The following is an 18,626-nucleotide window of genomic DNA, read 5'->3' on the forward strand; positions in this document are numbered from 1 at the left end:
GTGCTGTGCTCATGCACTGCCTTGCGCGCACACACGAAGAAGACATGTTGTGCTCTCACACTCAGTAGCACACACGGGGTGCAGACCTGTTGTGTATTCACTCTCACTAGCATGCATACGGGGCGCAGACCTGTTGTGCTCCCACATTCACACACAGTCGTGCTGTGCCTTGTGTGTGCCTCCACACCTGTATTGTTCTATCTTGCCAAGTGTCCGAAGTGTTTCCCATTCTCCACGGATCAGCAAGTGAGAGGGGAGGGGGGGGGGGGATCGGGGGTAGAATAAAACCAACTTCTGGGCCTTTCCAAAGAGATCCTGCCTGTCCCAGAAATTTATTTCAGTGGCGAGAAAACTCACCCATGTGTGAATGTCCCTCAGAGACGGCCACCGGCCACTGGACCCTGCTTGTTGTATTGACCTTGAGGCCCACAGAGGCGGGCACCGCCTGGCGGGCACCCCGTGCTACTTCCTGCCATGCGCACACCTCCAAATCTCTGTATTCAGGTTTCCTGTACACCCTGCCTGCACAGGCCTCAAATAACGGTTCAGTGTGTTATGCTCTCACATGTTTAACGCTTTCTCAACTGGTTCTTAATCTCAGGACGTCTGATGAAGGGTAATGCTCCTTCTGCAAGGAAGCTATTTTCAGTGCACCACATACATGCAAGACGCACATCTGAGAAATGGGTTCTTTAGCGGCCTACGCAGAGGCAAACGTGCATTTAAGGCTAGCTTATCAATGCGAACAGTCTAAATTAGCCTACATATAACAATCTGGCAGATGCATCAACGTAGCCTTTTGCTATTCCTAAATAGCGATTTCTAAGGAATCGCTATTTAGGAATAGCAAAAGCCTATGCATGTAGGAATCGCTATTAAAATAGCGATTCCTAAACATTCCTTAATTGCTATTCGCAAATTGCTAGTCGCAATTAGGGAATGCTGTCCCATTCATTCCTATGGGCCTACAGGCCTTTAGGAATGTATTGGAGATTGCATGAGCAATTTGCGAGTACCAGTAGGTACTCTCAAATTGCTCATGCAATTTCAAGGGTGCAAGGGTGTCAAAATGACACCCTGTTGAACCTCTGAAATTGATCTCTGCACATATGTTGCACACACACATGCCTAAGGGCATGTGTGTGCGCAACATGAAACTTTGAAAAATGCACAAAAGTACTTTTTTCAAAGTTTTAGCAAATTACCATGAAGTTCAACTTTATGGTAATTTGCTACTCCTATTAGCGAATTCGCTATTTTTTTGACTTTCATGCATTGCATTTAAGGAATCTCAATTTGGGATTCCTTAAATGCAATCACAATTGAAGGAATCTCAATTTAGAGATTCCTTAAATTGCGATTTTTGCATTTGGGATGATGAATCCCAAATGCAAAAATACCGGGAGCAAAGGGGCAGATTCTGAGAATCTGCCCATTTGCGAGCTGTATTTACTTTGATGCATATGTCTGAATATATGGTCTTCAAAGGGGAAAACACACCACAATTATTTCACAAAGCATTGATTATTTAAACCGCTCCTTAATTTCTCTATCAACACAACATTCATTTGCCTATTCTTTACAGTTCATCAGAATCAAGGCACCCTATTTTAAAAAAATCGTTGTGATCGACAAAAGTTGAGACATCGTATTATATTACAAAGTTATTTTTTTGAGATGCACACATTTTTGCTTCGACAAGTGTGGGATTCCTCATTGTCGGACTAAGTAATGCCTTCCAATTGCTGTCCTCAGAAAGGTTCAAAGATTCTGGACACCACGCTGGATAATGAATGGACTCTCTAGCATTGAAAGTTAATACTAGGGCTTGTTTCTGATTTTTCTATCTTAAAATTCTCAATATTTTTGTCTTCCACCCTCCCGTACTTGTTAACTAAAAGCATTCTCTGTAGGCGAGGATGTCTGTCTCTCTTATATGAAAATCAACATTCATACCACAGCCTGCTTGTAGATAGGTGCTGAGAGATATGCTCACATTTGCTTTAATCTCTGAAACCTAAATTAGTTTCAGGTTGAGCAAAAGTACAATTTCAAGGAATATAAATTATTGAGCTCAGCCTCGGGCTTCAACATTTTGCAGTGCAAAACTATTTGAAAAAGATGGAAAAAAGAGCACAGAAGGGATGTACATAAAGTAAACCTGAATGCTCTAAATGCCTGGAAAGCTCTTCCGGGTGACACAATAACCAGTGCAGGGACAAGCAGTGGTGTTCAAGCCAGAGAATCTGTGGTTGGAGCTGAGACAGAGCAAAGCCAGGGGTCCGGATTGGCTCTTAGAGCCAAAGCTTTAGTCAAGCCTGCACAACATTGTCATGCTGTGACAGGCCTGGGGTGGGGGTTAGGGAGAAGTGGAAGACGTGGAAATGGGTGGAACGACAAACTGATCCATTAGTGGATATGGGAATGGAGAAACAACCTTTACAACGCAACTTTTACAACACACTACCATTACAACAAAACTTTTACAATGCAACATCCATTACATCGCATGCCTTTACAACGCAACCATTACAACGCATGGCACTACAACGCATACCACTACAACGCATGTCATTACAATGCAGTCATTACAATGCATACCATTTCAACGCATACCATTACAACGCATAGTACCCTTACACTATCCAACACTTACCCTACTGTTGCACCCTCTGGAGTTAGAATAGTCATTTTTACCCTTACACTATCCAACACTTAACCTACTGTTGCACCCCCTGGAGTTAGAATAGTAATTTTTACCCCTACACTATCCAACACTTACCCTACTGTTGCACCCTCTGGAGTTAGAATAGTAATTTTTACCCCTACACTATCCAACACTTACCCTACTGTTGCACCCTCTGGAGTTAGAATAGTCATTTTTACCCCTACACTATCCAACACTTAACCTACTGTTGCACCCCCTGGAGTTAGAATAGTCATTTTTACCCCTACACTATCCAACACTTAACGTACTGTTGCACCCCCTGGAGTTAGAATAGTAATTTTTACCCCTACACTATCCAACACTTAACCTACTGTTGCACCCCCTGGAGTTAGAATAGTCATTTTTACCCCTACACTATCCAACACTTACCCTACTGTAGCACCCTTTGGAGTTAGAATAGTCATTTTTACCCCTACACTATCCAATACTTACCATACATTCAATGTAATGGTATGCGTTGTAAAGGTAGTATGCATTGTAATGGAATGCGTTGTAAAAGTAGCTTTTAAAAATTCGTTGTAATTGCATGCATTGTAATGGAATGCGTTGTAATGGATGTTGCGTTGTAAAAAATGTGTTTTAACAGTATGTGTTGTAAAAGTATGCGTTGTAACGTCATACATCCAGGGGAAGGCCGTGGCAGGCAGTCACATTAAGTCACAGGACACGCTACTGACTCTGCCACAACACTGCATGTTTTTCACGCCCGCTCTCACAGTATCACCCATCTTCCATGGAGTGCCTTTACCCCCTTGCTCTTTCTACCCCTTTTCCGTCTCTCACTTCCTCTGTCTCATTTATTTCGGTATTTTTCTCAGATATCACCCATCTCCCTCTCTGCCCTGCCCCATCTCGACACTTGCCCATCTTTGTCTGCCCTCTCTTTTCCTCTCCCCTGTCCATTCTCTTCCTCTCCAGTCTCGATTCCACCCCTCTCTGAACCATGCCATAGCTGGAGAAGTCAGTCCCTCTTTCTCAGCTCGGCTTGGCTTGTTTATTGTTTGAGCGCCCTAAAGAGCCTCGGGCCGAGTCAGAACCAGGCTGGATGTCAGCTGCCCACACACAAGGCATGAAAAAAAGAGAACAAGCAGGGCACTTGCAGCGCTGAGGGTGAGGAGGTCCACCACGGTGCAGCAGTAGGAGGATGTAAGCAAATGCAAAGGTGCAAGTGAGAGGCTGCAAGGTGCAAAGAGAGCAGTAACCGAGGAAGGTGTTTGAACCTACAAATGTGCCCTTAGATGTGTGAAAGCATAAAGTTGAATGAGGGAAGAACAGGGCAGGATAAATTGATGCTGCGGATGTAGGAGAGAGAGTGAGGTGAAAACATTCATTGGGAAAAGGATACTGAGGTACTTTCCACTGAGAAAAGGCTAGAAATTAAAAAAAATGGAAATCTTTAAGGAGAAAGCACTTCAAAATGAGAAAGGGGAAGAAGCACCTAATTAGAGTGACAGCATTTAGAACAAAAAACTTAAAGGAGAAGAGATAGATTGGACATTTTTGGTCGTGGCACCAAATCTTTGGGACTCGCTTTCCCCAGATACGTGAGCCACTTGTTACCCTTTTGCATTTAGGGAAGCAAGAAAGGCCTGTCTTGTTCTTAAACTAATCACCACTGGATAATTCACCAAAGTACCAAGAGGCTTACAAATGTCTCTGCACTCCGAAGTAACATAAAGGGAAGCATAATCCCAAAGAAACCTGAAACAGCACTATTTACTCAAGACGTAGAGGTCCGCACAAGAAACACAATCATATTCGAGTATTTTCTTAAGACATCAGCACCATCAATGTGTTGGCAGTTCAACTATATGGGGGCTAGGTTTTGTAATTGTATCCTCCCATGTGTAATTGTTGCAAGAGCTACAAGTTGTACTTGTGCCGCGCTGCATGAGGGCGGGTCTCCGCGTGAATATTCAAACGTTCAAACCGTGAGCATGAGTGGCCTCTCATATCTTCCCTCATGAGGGTCCACTTTACCCTGTCATTTTACTGCATGTCTTACATAATCAGGGCACAAGTCGTAAAAAAAGAAGTGCGGGGACGCTGTCACCGGAAGTGACGTCACGAAAGGTGCCAAGCTCCTCGTCCCAGAGAGGTAAAAGAGTGAAGTCCAGCTGTTTGGCAGGGGGGACAGTGTCCCCCCCGTAAAATAAGTGGGGGGACGCCGTCCACCCGCGTGGTACCCGACTCAAGTCCTGTACATAATGGACATTGCTCGTGCTACACACATGACACATGCCTATCACAGGTAAAGCAAAACATTCCTGCTTGAACCAGATCTCCTGCGAGAGAAAGCCATGCGGTCGGTGGAGGTATAAACAAAACAAGACAATATGCAAGGTGTGCATAGCCCAGTAATCAGGATCTATGCAAATAAACAATTCAACAATTGTTTACGACGTCAACAGAACCGAAACACAGCACAATTTCAACAGGTTCTAAAGAGATCAACACCACACAGGCAAGCCTTTTACAAAAAGTGTTTAAGATCTCAACACCCAGGCGCAACAACATTTCAACAATTATTGAAGCGATGGACATAACCTAGCACAGCATTCTTTAATCTGGTCCTTATAACAACAACACATTGCACAAACAACACAACATTCACCTTGTTTGACAAGTTCAGTACTACACAAATTAAACTTAGCAGTGCATACACAGGCGAGTAAGTAGTCAATACAAACAATGGTTTCGAGGAATCCTTACTTGATCAAAACAATTCAGATATATTACATTTTTCATGCAGTTCTGAAGGGGCAGTGACCACACACATGCCTGTTTCCTCTACACAAGGGTTTCCCAGCGAAGTGCATCATTTACCGTTTCTCGTGGGAGCATTACAACAGGATAAAGAAAGTGGAAAGCACCACGAAACCCCCCTGAGCTACTTGCAGAACTAAGATAAGTCTAAAATCCAGCATTGCAAAACGAGGCAGCTTGTTGATAGGCTTTACCCTAGGCTGGAAAAAGAAGTACATTCCCAGGATGACATAGCCCACCTGCAAGCACATTTTAAGAACTCTGGAGAAGAAACTAGAATGGAAGAATAGTTCACACTTACCAAGTTGGCCAGTATATAGTGGTATCCAATGATGTTTTTTTCCATTTTGATGATCTGTCGGTGAGAAGAGGGAAGATGATTAATTGTCTTAAGTCACTAACTTTTGACAAAAACCTCGTGGACATCTTCCATGGCCAAAACATGGTCAGGTTACAACTCTTGCTGTTTAGAGGAAGACACCTCGGGCTACACGAATGTGATCAGAGATTGTGATTCAGCGTTTTCCCTTGTCACACATGATCCAAATGGCCATTTATAACGTGTTCCGTTTGCCAGATTTCCAAAAGTTTCTAACTTAGGACTCACAATTAATAACAAGAAGCAGTGGCCAGTGCTCAAAAGAGAGAGACACAAGTGCATATAACCGAAATCCCAAGGTACAGATTCCTTGCCAAGCTGTATCAGTAGTTTGCTACCAACACTATTTTATCAATGCTGAGTGCTGCCAATATTCTCCATTCAAGGTCTAAATAGTACAGGTACTCAGACCGTTGCAGAACCTTCACACTTCCTACCCGCAGAAGCGAATTCGTTATCCAGGGGCAGCTACAGACTTTAGCTGCTGCTCATACATCTCAGCAGCAACCATTATGGCTTATTCCATGTAGCTTATCATATGCATTTTTTTTAATAAAGGTACTTAACTAAAACTAGAATGTAAGGAGTTAAATTCATGTAATGAGGTAACATCTCATGGAAGAGGCCTCCTGGGAGTTATATCCCTGCACAAAATTATTGTAAAATGCAGTCTGTAAGCCAGCGCAGTGTTTTTCTTGTCGGGTTTGCTGTACTCTGGCAATAAACTGGAATGCGAACTTTGCATTTTAGAACAAAATGTGTGAGAGTGCAATTATTTTTACATCTGCTCTACATAACGCAGTATTAGGTCAAATGTATATCCATCCATCCAAGCATCCAAGCGTAAAAGGTGAGAGAAAAACAAGTCCAGTAATATTGCGAGGGCCCAGCTGATCTGTCACTCTTGGAAGTAAAAGCTTGGTTTTGCAAGCCTCTAAATGCAAAACTTGCTGAACATGATTTTAATGGGAAATCAATTATAAATATGAACCTATTAGGAGCACAACAGTTAGGAGACTATTCCTTAGTTTTGAACTCCATCCATGAAAACCAACCCAGTCTTCAGTTCAATCCTTAAATAAAGTCCTCTTCAGGCTTCCAGTGCAACTGTCCTTTCAAGAGCACATGTCCATGAATGCTGCACAAGCTGGGATCTACCAAGCTTGGCTCATCATTGCCAATGGCTTGACATTCTACTTGCTCAGCCTTCTGCTCTGGTGTTTAGGAATGACAACCTCAGGTCGAGAGATACAACTGTTAAGAAAAGTCCTGTCAGTATTTGGTAACCTGCTCATCTGGACAGATTCAACCTTCAGTTGGTGCAGGGGACAGGCCTATCTTTTTATGTTTGGAGTTCTCCGCCCGACTGCAGAGTCTCCACAGTCGTAAACTTACTATTAACTCCTGGTTTGTAAATACAAAAAAACTGTAAACTTACACCTATGTGTAAGTTTAACTTTATGAATCACACCCAAAAACTCTTTAAATGTGAGAATAATAAAACACTTCATTGAATATGACTGTCTTTCAGTGGAAATCAAATTGTTTGTCCCAATTCCTGCTAAATCACAAATCACCTGCCTCCCAAGGGAAACATTTTACAATTGTGGAGCAACTATTTGGATTCCTAACTGATAAGTCGATCTCCTTGTGTAACAGTTTCTTCCTTGGAGAAATAAACTTAATGTGCTGGGAAAGTGTGTCACAGCTGTCTTCGTTCTTAAGAAATTAAAACTAAACACAGTATGTATTACCTCCACCCTCTCTAAAGCCCCAAATCTAGACCTCGTAATTTTACTGAAGAGAAGCCTAACACAAAGTCACCGATGCCCGTTGATTGATCAATCAGTTTCTCATCCCTTTGTTTCATCTGGCCAACCTAAGACCCTTAAAAATAGGTCAGAGACCTTAAAAATGTGCCCACATCACACCAGTCCTGCAAAAGTACATTGAACCTTCCTCTAGGCCCGCATCATCATCATTAAGACAATTTAACTCACCTTCAACGTCAACAGAAAAAACACCCCTATCATTCCTGCCCAGCAGAAAGTTAACCGTCTCGGCTGGACAGTGTCATACAGGAAGCAATTCAGTTAAGTGTCACCATGAAGCCTTGGTGACATCCCTGTAAGTGTGGGCACACCTTTGGTTCTTGTGCAAGCAAGATTCCACAAGAGGTTGATTTTAGAAGTTTAATCCAATATTATCATTAGTTCTCATGATAACATTTTGTATTTCAATTCTTTCACATTCCTTTTTTATGAAAATGTATCATCATTTCAGAACTTCAAATTACCCCAATGCATTTCGGGCTGTCCGCTCTTCATCTGGGAGCTCTACAAATAATAGAGGATACAGCACTAAGTGTATAATACAAACTATATAATTACAAGACTATCTTTGAATGAGCGTGTGCGTAACATGCAGGTATGTGGGAGTGAGGAGTGCTCACGACGTGATCGGCGTGTGAACACAATAGTATAATGGGTGACTACTGTGATGAAAAGTGCTCATGAGGTGATCGACGTTTTTCAGAAAGTGATCAGCGTTTAAAAAAAGGGGAAGTATTTAAAGTGACTAAGAGCAATAAATGTAGTGGGGGTCCGGAGAGCAATAAATGTAGTGGGCGTCCGGAGCACTCACGTGTCATCCGACGTTTGGAGAATTTGAACCTACGGCAATTGGAAAAAAGGGGGGAATTTATTATATTAACCGAATATCAGTAGGAAAACATTAAATATCAGTGGAGAAACATTAAACATCGTGGCAATGTATTGCCGACTTACTGAATTGATAGTAGGCGTGGTGTCTCCGTGAAAGTTAGTTCGGCATTAGGCAATCGCGGTGTTAACCCGGAAGGGTAAGGTGTAAATAAGCAAGTGCACTGGTAGATAGAGAAAAGGGACGGTGAGGATACTAGGAAGTGGGTATCGAAAAAGGACTAGGTTGTGTAGTTCTCAAGCAGCCATATTGGGTGAATAATCACTAACAAAACGCTAAAGTGGAAAAACAAGTTAGATGGCTAATAGCAATAATAATGATAGTGATTATATGAAAATTAATAAAAATTGGTAAGCATGACAAAATCATTATCTGTAGCACTAAACGAAATTATGTATGAGATACATTACACCCACAATAGGGTGTTTCATAAGTAGCAGGAGAATTCCAAACGATCGTTAAGTCCCAACGGTTTCGTGAATTGCATTCTGAAAATCCACGCAATCTCTCTCCTTAGCAATTGTTTGTTATTGTCAATACCCTCACATTTTTGACAACCTCAAGAATCAGAAACTTGAGTTGTGAGATGTTATGTCTGGTTTCATTGAAATGTGTCGCCACATTGGATTTAGTATTCTGCATCCTTATATTGGGTTTATGCTCGTTGATGCGAGTCTTGATCTTTCTTTCAGTCTTGCCAATGTAAATCATACCAAATGGACATTTAATTAGATATATGACATTCTGAGTGTCACAAGTTGCATTGACGTTTAGCTTTATTTCATTCCCTTTCGTTGGATGGTTAATGGAATTGCCTCTGATGATTTTGTTACAATTTCCGCAATTCATGCAGGGTCTGGTGCCTTTATAGTTCGTTTGAGTGGATGTCTTTTTGTTTAGGATTTCTTTGAAGTTGGCACTGCGGGTGTAAGCGAAGATGGGTGGATTTTCAAAAGTGGTACCAAAATCCGGTTCAGCAGTCATGATGCGCATTCAAAGATTGTCTTGTAATTATATAGTTTGTATTATACACTTAGTGCTGTATCCTCAATTATTTGTAGAGCTCCCAGATGAAGGGAGGACAGCCCGAAATGCATTGGAGTAATTTGAAGTTCTGAAATGATGATACATTTTCATAAAAAAGGAATGTGAAAGAATTGAAATACAAAATGTTATCATGAGAACTAATGATGATATTGGATAAAACTTCTAAAATCAACCTCTTGTGGAATCTTGCTTGCACAAGAACCAAAGGTGTGCCCACACTTACAGGGATGTCACCAAGGCTTCATGGTGACACTTAACTGAATTCATTCAACGACGTTGTTAGGACAGAAACACCACCTGGTGGAGCACCCTACCTTCAATCTACCTATTTTCAAAGAAGTACAAACTTTATTAACTTTGCTGTGCATCCCCCGCCTATTCTCTTTTGGTCATTTATACAGAGAGCAATGACATCTCGATTCTTGACACAAAAAGGTGGAAGAAAAAAAATAAACAGATAACAAACCTTCCCTTTCTACACTGCCACGCACTGGAACAATATGCCCACAAACAAACCGCTTCAACCTTATTGCAATTCAGGAGGATACAAAAACTCACCATTTCAAGGTACACTAAAATCCTAAAACTAAACGCACCCCTTTTCCTTTCTGTTTGTAAACAACTACAAGTCACACCCCGGGCTTTACAACTGTTCAGCACTTCATTCTTTCTTAATGAGATTTGTGAAATGGAAACACATCTACATACATGCATGCGAACATAAATAACAATGACCCTGCCATGCTTGTTGGTAGTATAGCCTCCAGTCTTTATTCCGTGCCATCTGACCAAAAAGTCAAGAAGCTTGAAAACTAGTGCTCTGTAACCTTAAGTGGAACCATTGAAGCACAGCAACCTGAACATTATTAAATCCAAAATAACCAGCACAATGATATTCAAAACACCTTCACAAACAAAGATAAACTTTTAGGGTTACATGAAACTTATGGCTCAAAAATCATCCCCTCTGATCCTAGCAAAACTGAGGAACAAGAAAAGTATAGGAAACCAAACTGTTTTGAAGTCAAGTCAGCTTTTATCAGAATAGACGCTGAAAACGCATAAAAAATCACTTTGAAAACCTTTGTGAGATGGTGTTGAATTACACACAACCACCTCGAGAGGGGAATGCCAGCTACTCAACAGAAAATATGAGAGGTTCTCCACCTTTTGTAAGGAAAGGGTGCTAAAAGGTAGAACTCTCCTCAACATAACTACATATGGTCGATAATCACTATGATATCTTACAGAAACCTAAAGCCACTTGATCTTCTTTTCTGGGAAGTGACTCAATCAGAACTACTAAACACCTTCAACAAAACCAAAGCATGCTCACATTACATTGGACCCATGCCAACAACACTTCTCAAAGAGATAAACACTTTAGTTCGGCTATTTCAGACAGACCTATTTAGAACCGCTTTCTCACAAGCCTCAGATCGAAATAGATTCTTCTCAGTGTACAATGTATCAATCCTTGCAAAAGTCTTGGAAGGCAGCATGGCAGCATGGCTGAAGGAAACCCATTTATTGTAGAAATTCCCACACTATCCTTGGCCACTTTCAATTCAGGATTACATGCAGTGGGCAGATGGCCTCCAGCGCAAGATAGTTTGATAGTACCTCTCCATTCCTAATCAGACTGAGCTGGCTCGCTATTGAGTCAACAAAAAGTGCCTAATAGATTGCCTGCATTAGCCATTAGGCCCTCCAGTCTAACTCCCAAATATAGCTAGCCAAAAACTAGCTATCTTATGTGGCCAGTAGCAGTTTTGAAGCACTGAATTCCATCATTCAGTCTTTCAAAGTCTCTAAAAAACTATTTTTCCTGGAGTGTCCCTAAGGTTTGTGTTTTCATCCTGTCGGTCGTCGAGATACTATGGGGCATATTAGCAAGGGCAATATCGCCGCTTTAGCGGGACTTTTTCCCGCTAAAGCTGTCGCTAACAGCAGTTAGCCACAGCTTTTAGGCGATAGCTACATGTTTGGGGCCCGCTTTGCATGTCAGCGATATTTATCGCTAATGACATGATGCAAAGTGGGCGTACCCAACCTGTTCTTGGCTGAAAACAGTCGCTAACACAGATATCGCCTATTAACAAGGCAAGCAAAGTGATAAAAAAATCGCGCTAAGCACGATTATCGCTATAAACTAACGCCTGCTAAAAAGTTGACTTACCTGTATAGTCAATGGGGGTGGATTATCAGATTAAGCCCTCATTGGCGTTAATGTGAGAATATCGCTGGATTTCCAGCGATATTCTCTCATTTTGCCGCTATCGCTGGATATTTTAGCACAATGGAGAAAAGCGTTGCTAATAGCATGTTTTCTCCACTAAAATATCCAGCGATAAAAAAAAAAGTCGCTAACCACATTTAGCGAAAAATATTGCTATTTCTTGCTAATAGGCCCCTATATTCTTTTGAGAAATTTAAAAAAGACTAGCAATGCATAATGTTTTACTGCCCCTCACTTGCAAGGACCTCAATTGAGAACCAAAGGCATTGATTTTGGAAGTCTTACTTATGAATTATAATCAATGGATACCCGCATTATTTTCGACTGTTTCCTGTACTGCCTTGAGGATTCTACTACTGAACATTGAGGGTATTTATATATATCGTAAAACAAGAATTTTGTGGAAAAAATAGTGAAGACCAAAATATTGAAATGTAATTACATATAGATGAAGTGTAGATTTACTATCCCAAACTCCACATCTACATACCTTGAAGACATACATACCATTAAGGTACATATATGATCAGTCAGGTATAAACAACCTATACTTATTTACCTTTCGATATTTTGGTTTTGATATTTTGTCTATTTCCACACCACAATATTCTATCTTCAATATTCAGGGGACACAGCTGTCTAGAGTATGCCATGCTATTTATTGTTTTATATGTTAGTCATATTATGCTACTGATTTATATTTCAATGCTTTACAAGTTGTTTATAGTGTCCTATCATACCTTCTATAAGTGTATCAAAATCATATACAGTACAGCACTTGTGACCTGAATCTTTCACCCTCTGGATTCTAGTCCATGCTGACAAAACCCATCAATAAATAAATAAAGAAATCCATTAATATAAAATGTGTAAATACATAAATAAATAATCAAACAAAACAAATAAATAAATAAACAAGTGTGTAGGCCTTATGTGCTCCAACATGAACAGTCTGAGGAACTTCATGATCATGCTCAGTTGTTGCAGCACTGCACATTGCAAACACTGCGTATAACTCATGAAGGTGAATTCTGTCACAAATGTAAGTTTACAATTAATTTAGCTGTTTCACGCAGGCAGCAATTCACAAAACGATCCCCCGGCAGGTGTAGACCCATATACTTTTGCTGCTATCTCTGCCACGAGTGTGGAGTTCTCTGCACCCATGAATCCAACTTACGGAATGAGAACATTGTCGTTCCAAAGCATGATCGGCCTGGATGCAGGGGCAGTCTGTGTGCATGGTCAGCCTGGACATTTGTTTACACCCACAAGTGCAAATGTTTGTGGGCATTAACACTTTTCTCCTATTCCCCTTTTTACACTAATGAAACAGTAGGATTTTTGCTCCAGCTGTGGGCTGGCATAAATGTTTTTCTATGGTGGGAAGGAGAATGGATCACAGCATATTTGGTGGTGGGGGGGGGGGCAGGGAAAGGAGGAAATGTATTTTCCTACAGAGAAAAAAAAAACCTGCACTGTGTGGAGGTCTATGTTCTATGTTATGGCAGCAATAGGATGTCACTTCTCAGTGAGAATGGCACATGACCAGCCGCGGCCCATGCAGGTAAGAGTGGTGGGGCCGGGTGAGGGGAGATTTTGACGGATGATGACGAGGGAATATTAAATAAATAATTAATTTTCCCACGTCATTGTCCATCGAAATCCCCCACCGCCCCTCCGCTCTTCCCTGCACGGGCCGCGGCTGCACATGACCTTTCGTAGAATCCCCATGGAACCCTGCGTCAGGGCGGCTCTCCATGCATATTCCTCTGAATGTTTGTGAATCTTAGACAATAGTAAATCTACACTCGCACACAGGTGCAAATCTGCAACCCTAGATTTACTACTTTCTTTTGAAGCAGACCCCGCTTCTTTTAAGAGGAACATAGAGGTCAAATAGACCCGCACTTCTGCAGTGCAGAGTTGTATATTGCCATGCAGACAGAGGGGAACATGAAACTTGAACAATGCAAGATCCTGGACTTGGCCTTTTAGTCTCTAAGAGATACGTATATAAGGGCTCAGACCTAGCTTTATCTGGAATGCTGTTTTGTGGAAAGGAGTGAGAGGGCAGCCCCAGTCTTAACCCCCACTAGGATTGGATGACATCCAGTGTAAGAATTTGCTGATCTCATTCAACTGAACCAATCCATACAGTTGTGTTCAGATGTCTTACTTGGGTGCGCGAGTGCAGGACGGGTGGAAGGGCGGCAGGGTAAATCCCAGACAAAAGTATTATTGATAATGCATTTTGTGTGTTAAATTCAGCTGGGGAGACACTGTATCTAGCCCAATGTAGCAAGGATCTCACTGATCCAACCATCCTTTGTCTGAAAAGTTGAATGAGAGGTTGTGTTGGGGCCCACACAGTGGAAGACTCTTTGCCCCCATTTTGAATATGCGTGTTTGTTCCCGCATACAGTAGTTTGTTTCACCGATTGAGTGCAGGATGCTGACACCACACAGGTGCAGTTGTAGAACAAACTCCAGATTAGTCTTCTTGCAGTCAAGTGGCTGTGCGCCTCTGGAGTGAGTCATGTGGCAGCAGCTGTGAACTGAATCTCTCATCTGGGCCATTCTAGTCTTTATTAGAGGGCAATCAATGTATTTTCCCTGAGTGGCAGAAAAGAGCAAGGGCTGCAGCAGCAGTAAATACAAAACTTTGAGGCTGACTAGGGGTCAAAGTTGAGTCTGCTACTGATGCTCTTAAATCCCTATGACCAATGTCAAGGGGGAAAGTGTCACATCTGGCAACTGATGGTTAACACTACCTGGGTTAGTATTGCGTTCAGTCGGTCCGATTCACAGTCGATGACCACCTGCCGGTCCTTGCTCTTGTCCAGGTCCTGGAACAGCAGCCGGTAGCCCTCTTCAGTGGTGGTCTGGATGTTGACGGCTGTGACCTGCCAGTTCTTCTCCGCTGCGGTGTCGAGCACCTTCTGTAGGACCGTCAGGCCTGTCAATGGAGAGACAGGAGAACAAGAAACCAGGCTATAACTAGTGGCATAGAGCAAAATGATTGATTGCCTAGGCAATGCATGTCTAGTGGCCCCGCAGGTACCCGCCACCCACAATGTAATGGCTAAATCATACACAAGCCACTCAACAAAAACAGTCAGTACTAATGACAGTGCAGTTCTGATTTGCTGTCAGTGTCTAGGGACATTTTGATTTTGTCTGTTGTGCTGGGTAGAGAATAAGTACTGGGGGCCCTCGACACACATGCACACTACTTCCTTCTGTTATAGGCTGTCGCTGGGACCCTAGAGCACCAAGTACTCTGCCCTTTGTAGTAATAGCACAGTAAAGGTTTCCCTTTGGGTGCTCTGACCTTGCTCATGATGAACATACATTGTGCAGGGGTCCCTGGTGACTACCAGAGGCCCTATCGTTAAAACCAAATGCTCTCTCATTAAGTAGCATGAAACTCAAACCAGGGTATTTTTCCATAAATAAAGAGCATTGGAAGAATATATGTGATCCAACTGCAATCTGTGTCCTTTGTGTAACAATTAGATGCCTACTCTGGATTTTACACTTAGGTTTTGTCTCTGCACTGCCTCATGACCTTACAGTGTGTGCTTAGGACAACACTGGTCTATACACCTCACCTTTTACTCTATCTGTTGTTGTCAAAGCCCAGGAATGGTGATAGCTATAGAGAGTTTCTGCTTTGTGTCCCTCTATTTACTGATTGCGTTATAATGTATCTGACACCAACACTCAAACCACATACTGTAGCGGTTACACATTGAACTGCTGAACAATTCTCCTGTAGGGGAGCCAAGGAAGCCACAATGACGCATGGATGTTGCTATTATTTCATTAGTTATCGAAATGTTGGTGATGTGAGAAATGACCAATGAGAAATTATGTATTTTGCAAATTTTCAGGGGCAATTTGTTTTACTGATGTGTTAGGGGATAGGAACTCGCGTATGGAGATGACTGTCACACGCATGATCATTCTGCAACCATGCATTAGCTAATGTGTTATATATGTCACGCCAAGGACCATCCAGCTCACTTTTCAAATGTGTACCACTGACCCTCAAGCCAACCTTGACATGCAATACAGATTGATGGTTGTCAATGTGCATATGAGAAAGGTGCACTGCTATATATAGAACCTGCACTCTTTATAGCAATCTTGTTGTGGAAGAGTTGGGTATGTCATGTGTAGGACAGAAACAAGAGACATTGCCTCTCAGAATACCATTCCGATGCCAAGAGCCCGTGTAGGAAGGTAAATGCACGTTTAGTTGCAGGGTGCTCTGTGACATGTCAGCCTTTTCACTACAGAACTGCTCAACATGCCGAGATGTGTATTTAACAGTGTGTGTACCTTGACCCGCCCAGAGCAGACCCAGAACTAGCACAGCATCGCACAGTCATAGAGGCATGAAGGTTTGCGGAATATCCTTCCCGACAGCGCAAGATGTCAGCCAAATTCATCCTCCGCACCCCACCAGTTAATGTTCTCTGATATTGTGTTATACAGGCCTTGATTAGTGCAAGGTTCACTGCCATTACCACTGAAAGTACAAAAGGAAGCAGCGGAGCATGCATTGCAAGCAGCTAATTGGCGAGAAATCTAAGAGCCTTGGCTGCTCTAGGAGAAGAGGATAATTGCTGATTATCCATGTGCATATTCGAAGGCTCGTCCAGATATGGGAGGACTCACAGAAACAGCACAGCTCCCAGGATGCTCGTATTGGGAGTTAATAACCTTCAGAAAGGGGGATTTGCTGAACACGATATGTTTCCCAGACAACAAAAATACATTTGGGTTAAGAAATTGAAGGTCAGTGTTGTTTCAGGCTGGGTGTACCATGTATAGTTTCATGTACACATTTTGAATGTCTTCTACATTAACATTCTGCATACTACATGCGAGCCCCAACATGAAACTCAAACCCTTACACAATTCTATGTTCAGGTATTTTCTAAAACATTTACCGAAAGTGTCAGAGTCTATGTCTGACTGAAGCACTTCTCTATCGTGCTGATCATTATTAAGAGCATATGTTGCATTAACCACTGAACACATTTCAATGTATTTTTCTTTAACAATTATTGTTCCTCCCTATCCCAGGAATGCAGAGTGGGTGATTTATTTAGCCTCTTGTGTTCGTTTAGCCGTATTTTAAACACATCCCTCTTGCTAAATATTAATACACGTATTCCTTTTACAGAGATGGCGTGATGTAGTGCCTTCACCCACATTCATGTCATTCATGTCTTGTAATTGAAGCTGCCCTGAAGAAGGCCATGAGAAGAAAAAATACAGATGGTCGTTGATGTTTGACAAAAACCCCAGAGATATAAGAAACGTAGAAGATAAGACAAACATAGATAGCGTACAGCCCACCTACACACCCACCAAGAGACACTGCAGTGCATTAATTTATTCTGTGATTTTAACTTACAGGATTCTGGTGTGTATGTAGTGATATCCTTCTTACATTTTATGTAGGTTTTAGCACTATTCCTTGCACTATCACAATGTCCTGAATTCAAGCGCTTTAGCTGTTCCTGTAGGGACTTGAATGCAATCACAACAAGAACACTGACTCTTATGTATATGTGTGTAAATATCATTTAAAATCCTTACATGTACGTATCCTTAAAGGAGGGCTTTTTAATGTGAATTAATTTATATGGAACCGAACACAAACTAAGTGTCCATGTCTGTAAGATAACAGGCCAACAACTAATATGAACACGTCATTGGCCTTAAAGTGGACCCTCTTGGGTTTAGTGCTTGTTTGAAACTGTTGGTGGGACGTGGGACCAGCGTGGACGTGAAATAATTGAATATAGATGTCGATGGAAAATGCTGCAATCAATTAGGATGATTCAGGATTAGCCTTGGTAAGGATTGTGTGCACAGTGGAGTGGTAATGTAACGCGCAATAGTGCGAAATACAGGAATATTTTTTTCTGCGTTTGAATGCGCAGGCGCCATTTCGGAGTTGCTGTCGTGAGTTGCGATGAAAAACAAGACTCCTAAAATTCTTACGGCTGAGAGCTGCGGAGCTTTAGCGGTGAAGCCTGTGGGCGACACTGAGCAGCTATTCAATGCCCCCACCCGACGACAAGCATTCCCATAGGCATCATTCTAAAGAGTGACAGTGCTCCCCAATAATGGATTAGTCCACACATCGCCTGCAGCCACATGTGCTGCAGAAAGGGATGTTGAGAGAAAGTAATCTGCAAAATTAGAAGAGTCGAACAACCGGGGAAGGTATTAATAGTGCAGCAGGTGCAGAGGCACCGAGGCCCAAGGCTGTACGGGGCAAACGTTAGTGACTATTCTTTATTACCAAACCATGGGACGGGGGCCCAATATCTTTAATTGCATTAACGCCTATGGTGCCAACACCTATATTTGTCCTATACTCCACAGGACCAGGGTCTACAGTAGCACATGTGATACCAGATCCTAGGAGGGCGCCTGTCACTGCTTCCACGCCTCCGTGTGATGACGGGGTTGGGCAGATATGGATGTCCAGAATTACAAAGGTAAGCGATAATATGTGAGCTGGCTACCATGGACCACGCCAAAGCTTCTATCCGGCTCATGTTGGAGACTGTGTAACTCCCAGCTCCCTCACTCACATGCTGGGAGCACAGGGCCAATGGTGGAAGATACCAACCTAGGCTAAGGCAGTAGACATGGATGGGTTGTGCGCCCACTCACAGAGAGATGCAGACCAGCTGGTATATACACCAAACACTACA

At 42.3% G+C, this 18,626-nt stretch overlaps 1 protein-coding gene across 4 annotated transcripts in view; it reads right to left on the reverse strand.

The window, feature by feature from the left end:
• Nucleotides 1-18,626, reverse strand: part of GRIA1 (glutamate ionotropic receptor AMPA type subunit 1) — a 527,971-nt gene that overhangs the window by 247,103 nt on the left and 262,242 nt on the right. For 2 of the 4 annotated variants that reach the window (XM_086931263.1, XM_086931264.1), the window contains exons 4-5: nt 14,655-14,839; nt 5,796-5,849 (exon numbers count right to left, since the gene is read on the reverse strand). In XM_086931263.1, the coding sequence (XP_086787389.1) occupies nt 5,796-5,849; nt 14,655-14,839 (239 nt within the window). Of the gene's footprint in view, nt 1-5,795; nt 5,850-14,651; nt 14,840-18,626 lie in introns of all 4 variants that reach the window. The other 2 variants (XM_086931261.1, XM_086931262.1) reach the window with 1 other exon arrangement.

Source organism: Lissotriton vulgaris, chromosome 7 (assembly GCF_964263255.1).
Source record: "Lissotriton vulgaris chromosome 7, aLisVul1.2, whole genome shotgun sequence".
Lineage (NCBI taxonomy): Eukaryota > Metazoa > Chordata > Amphibia > Caudata > Salamandridae > Lissotriton > Lissotriton vulgaris.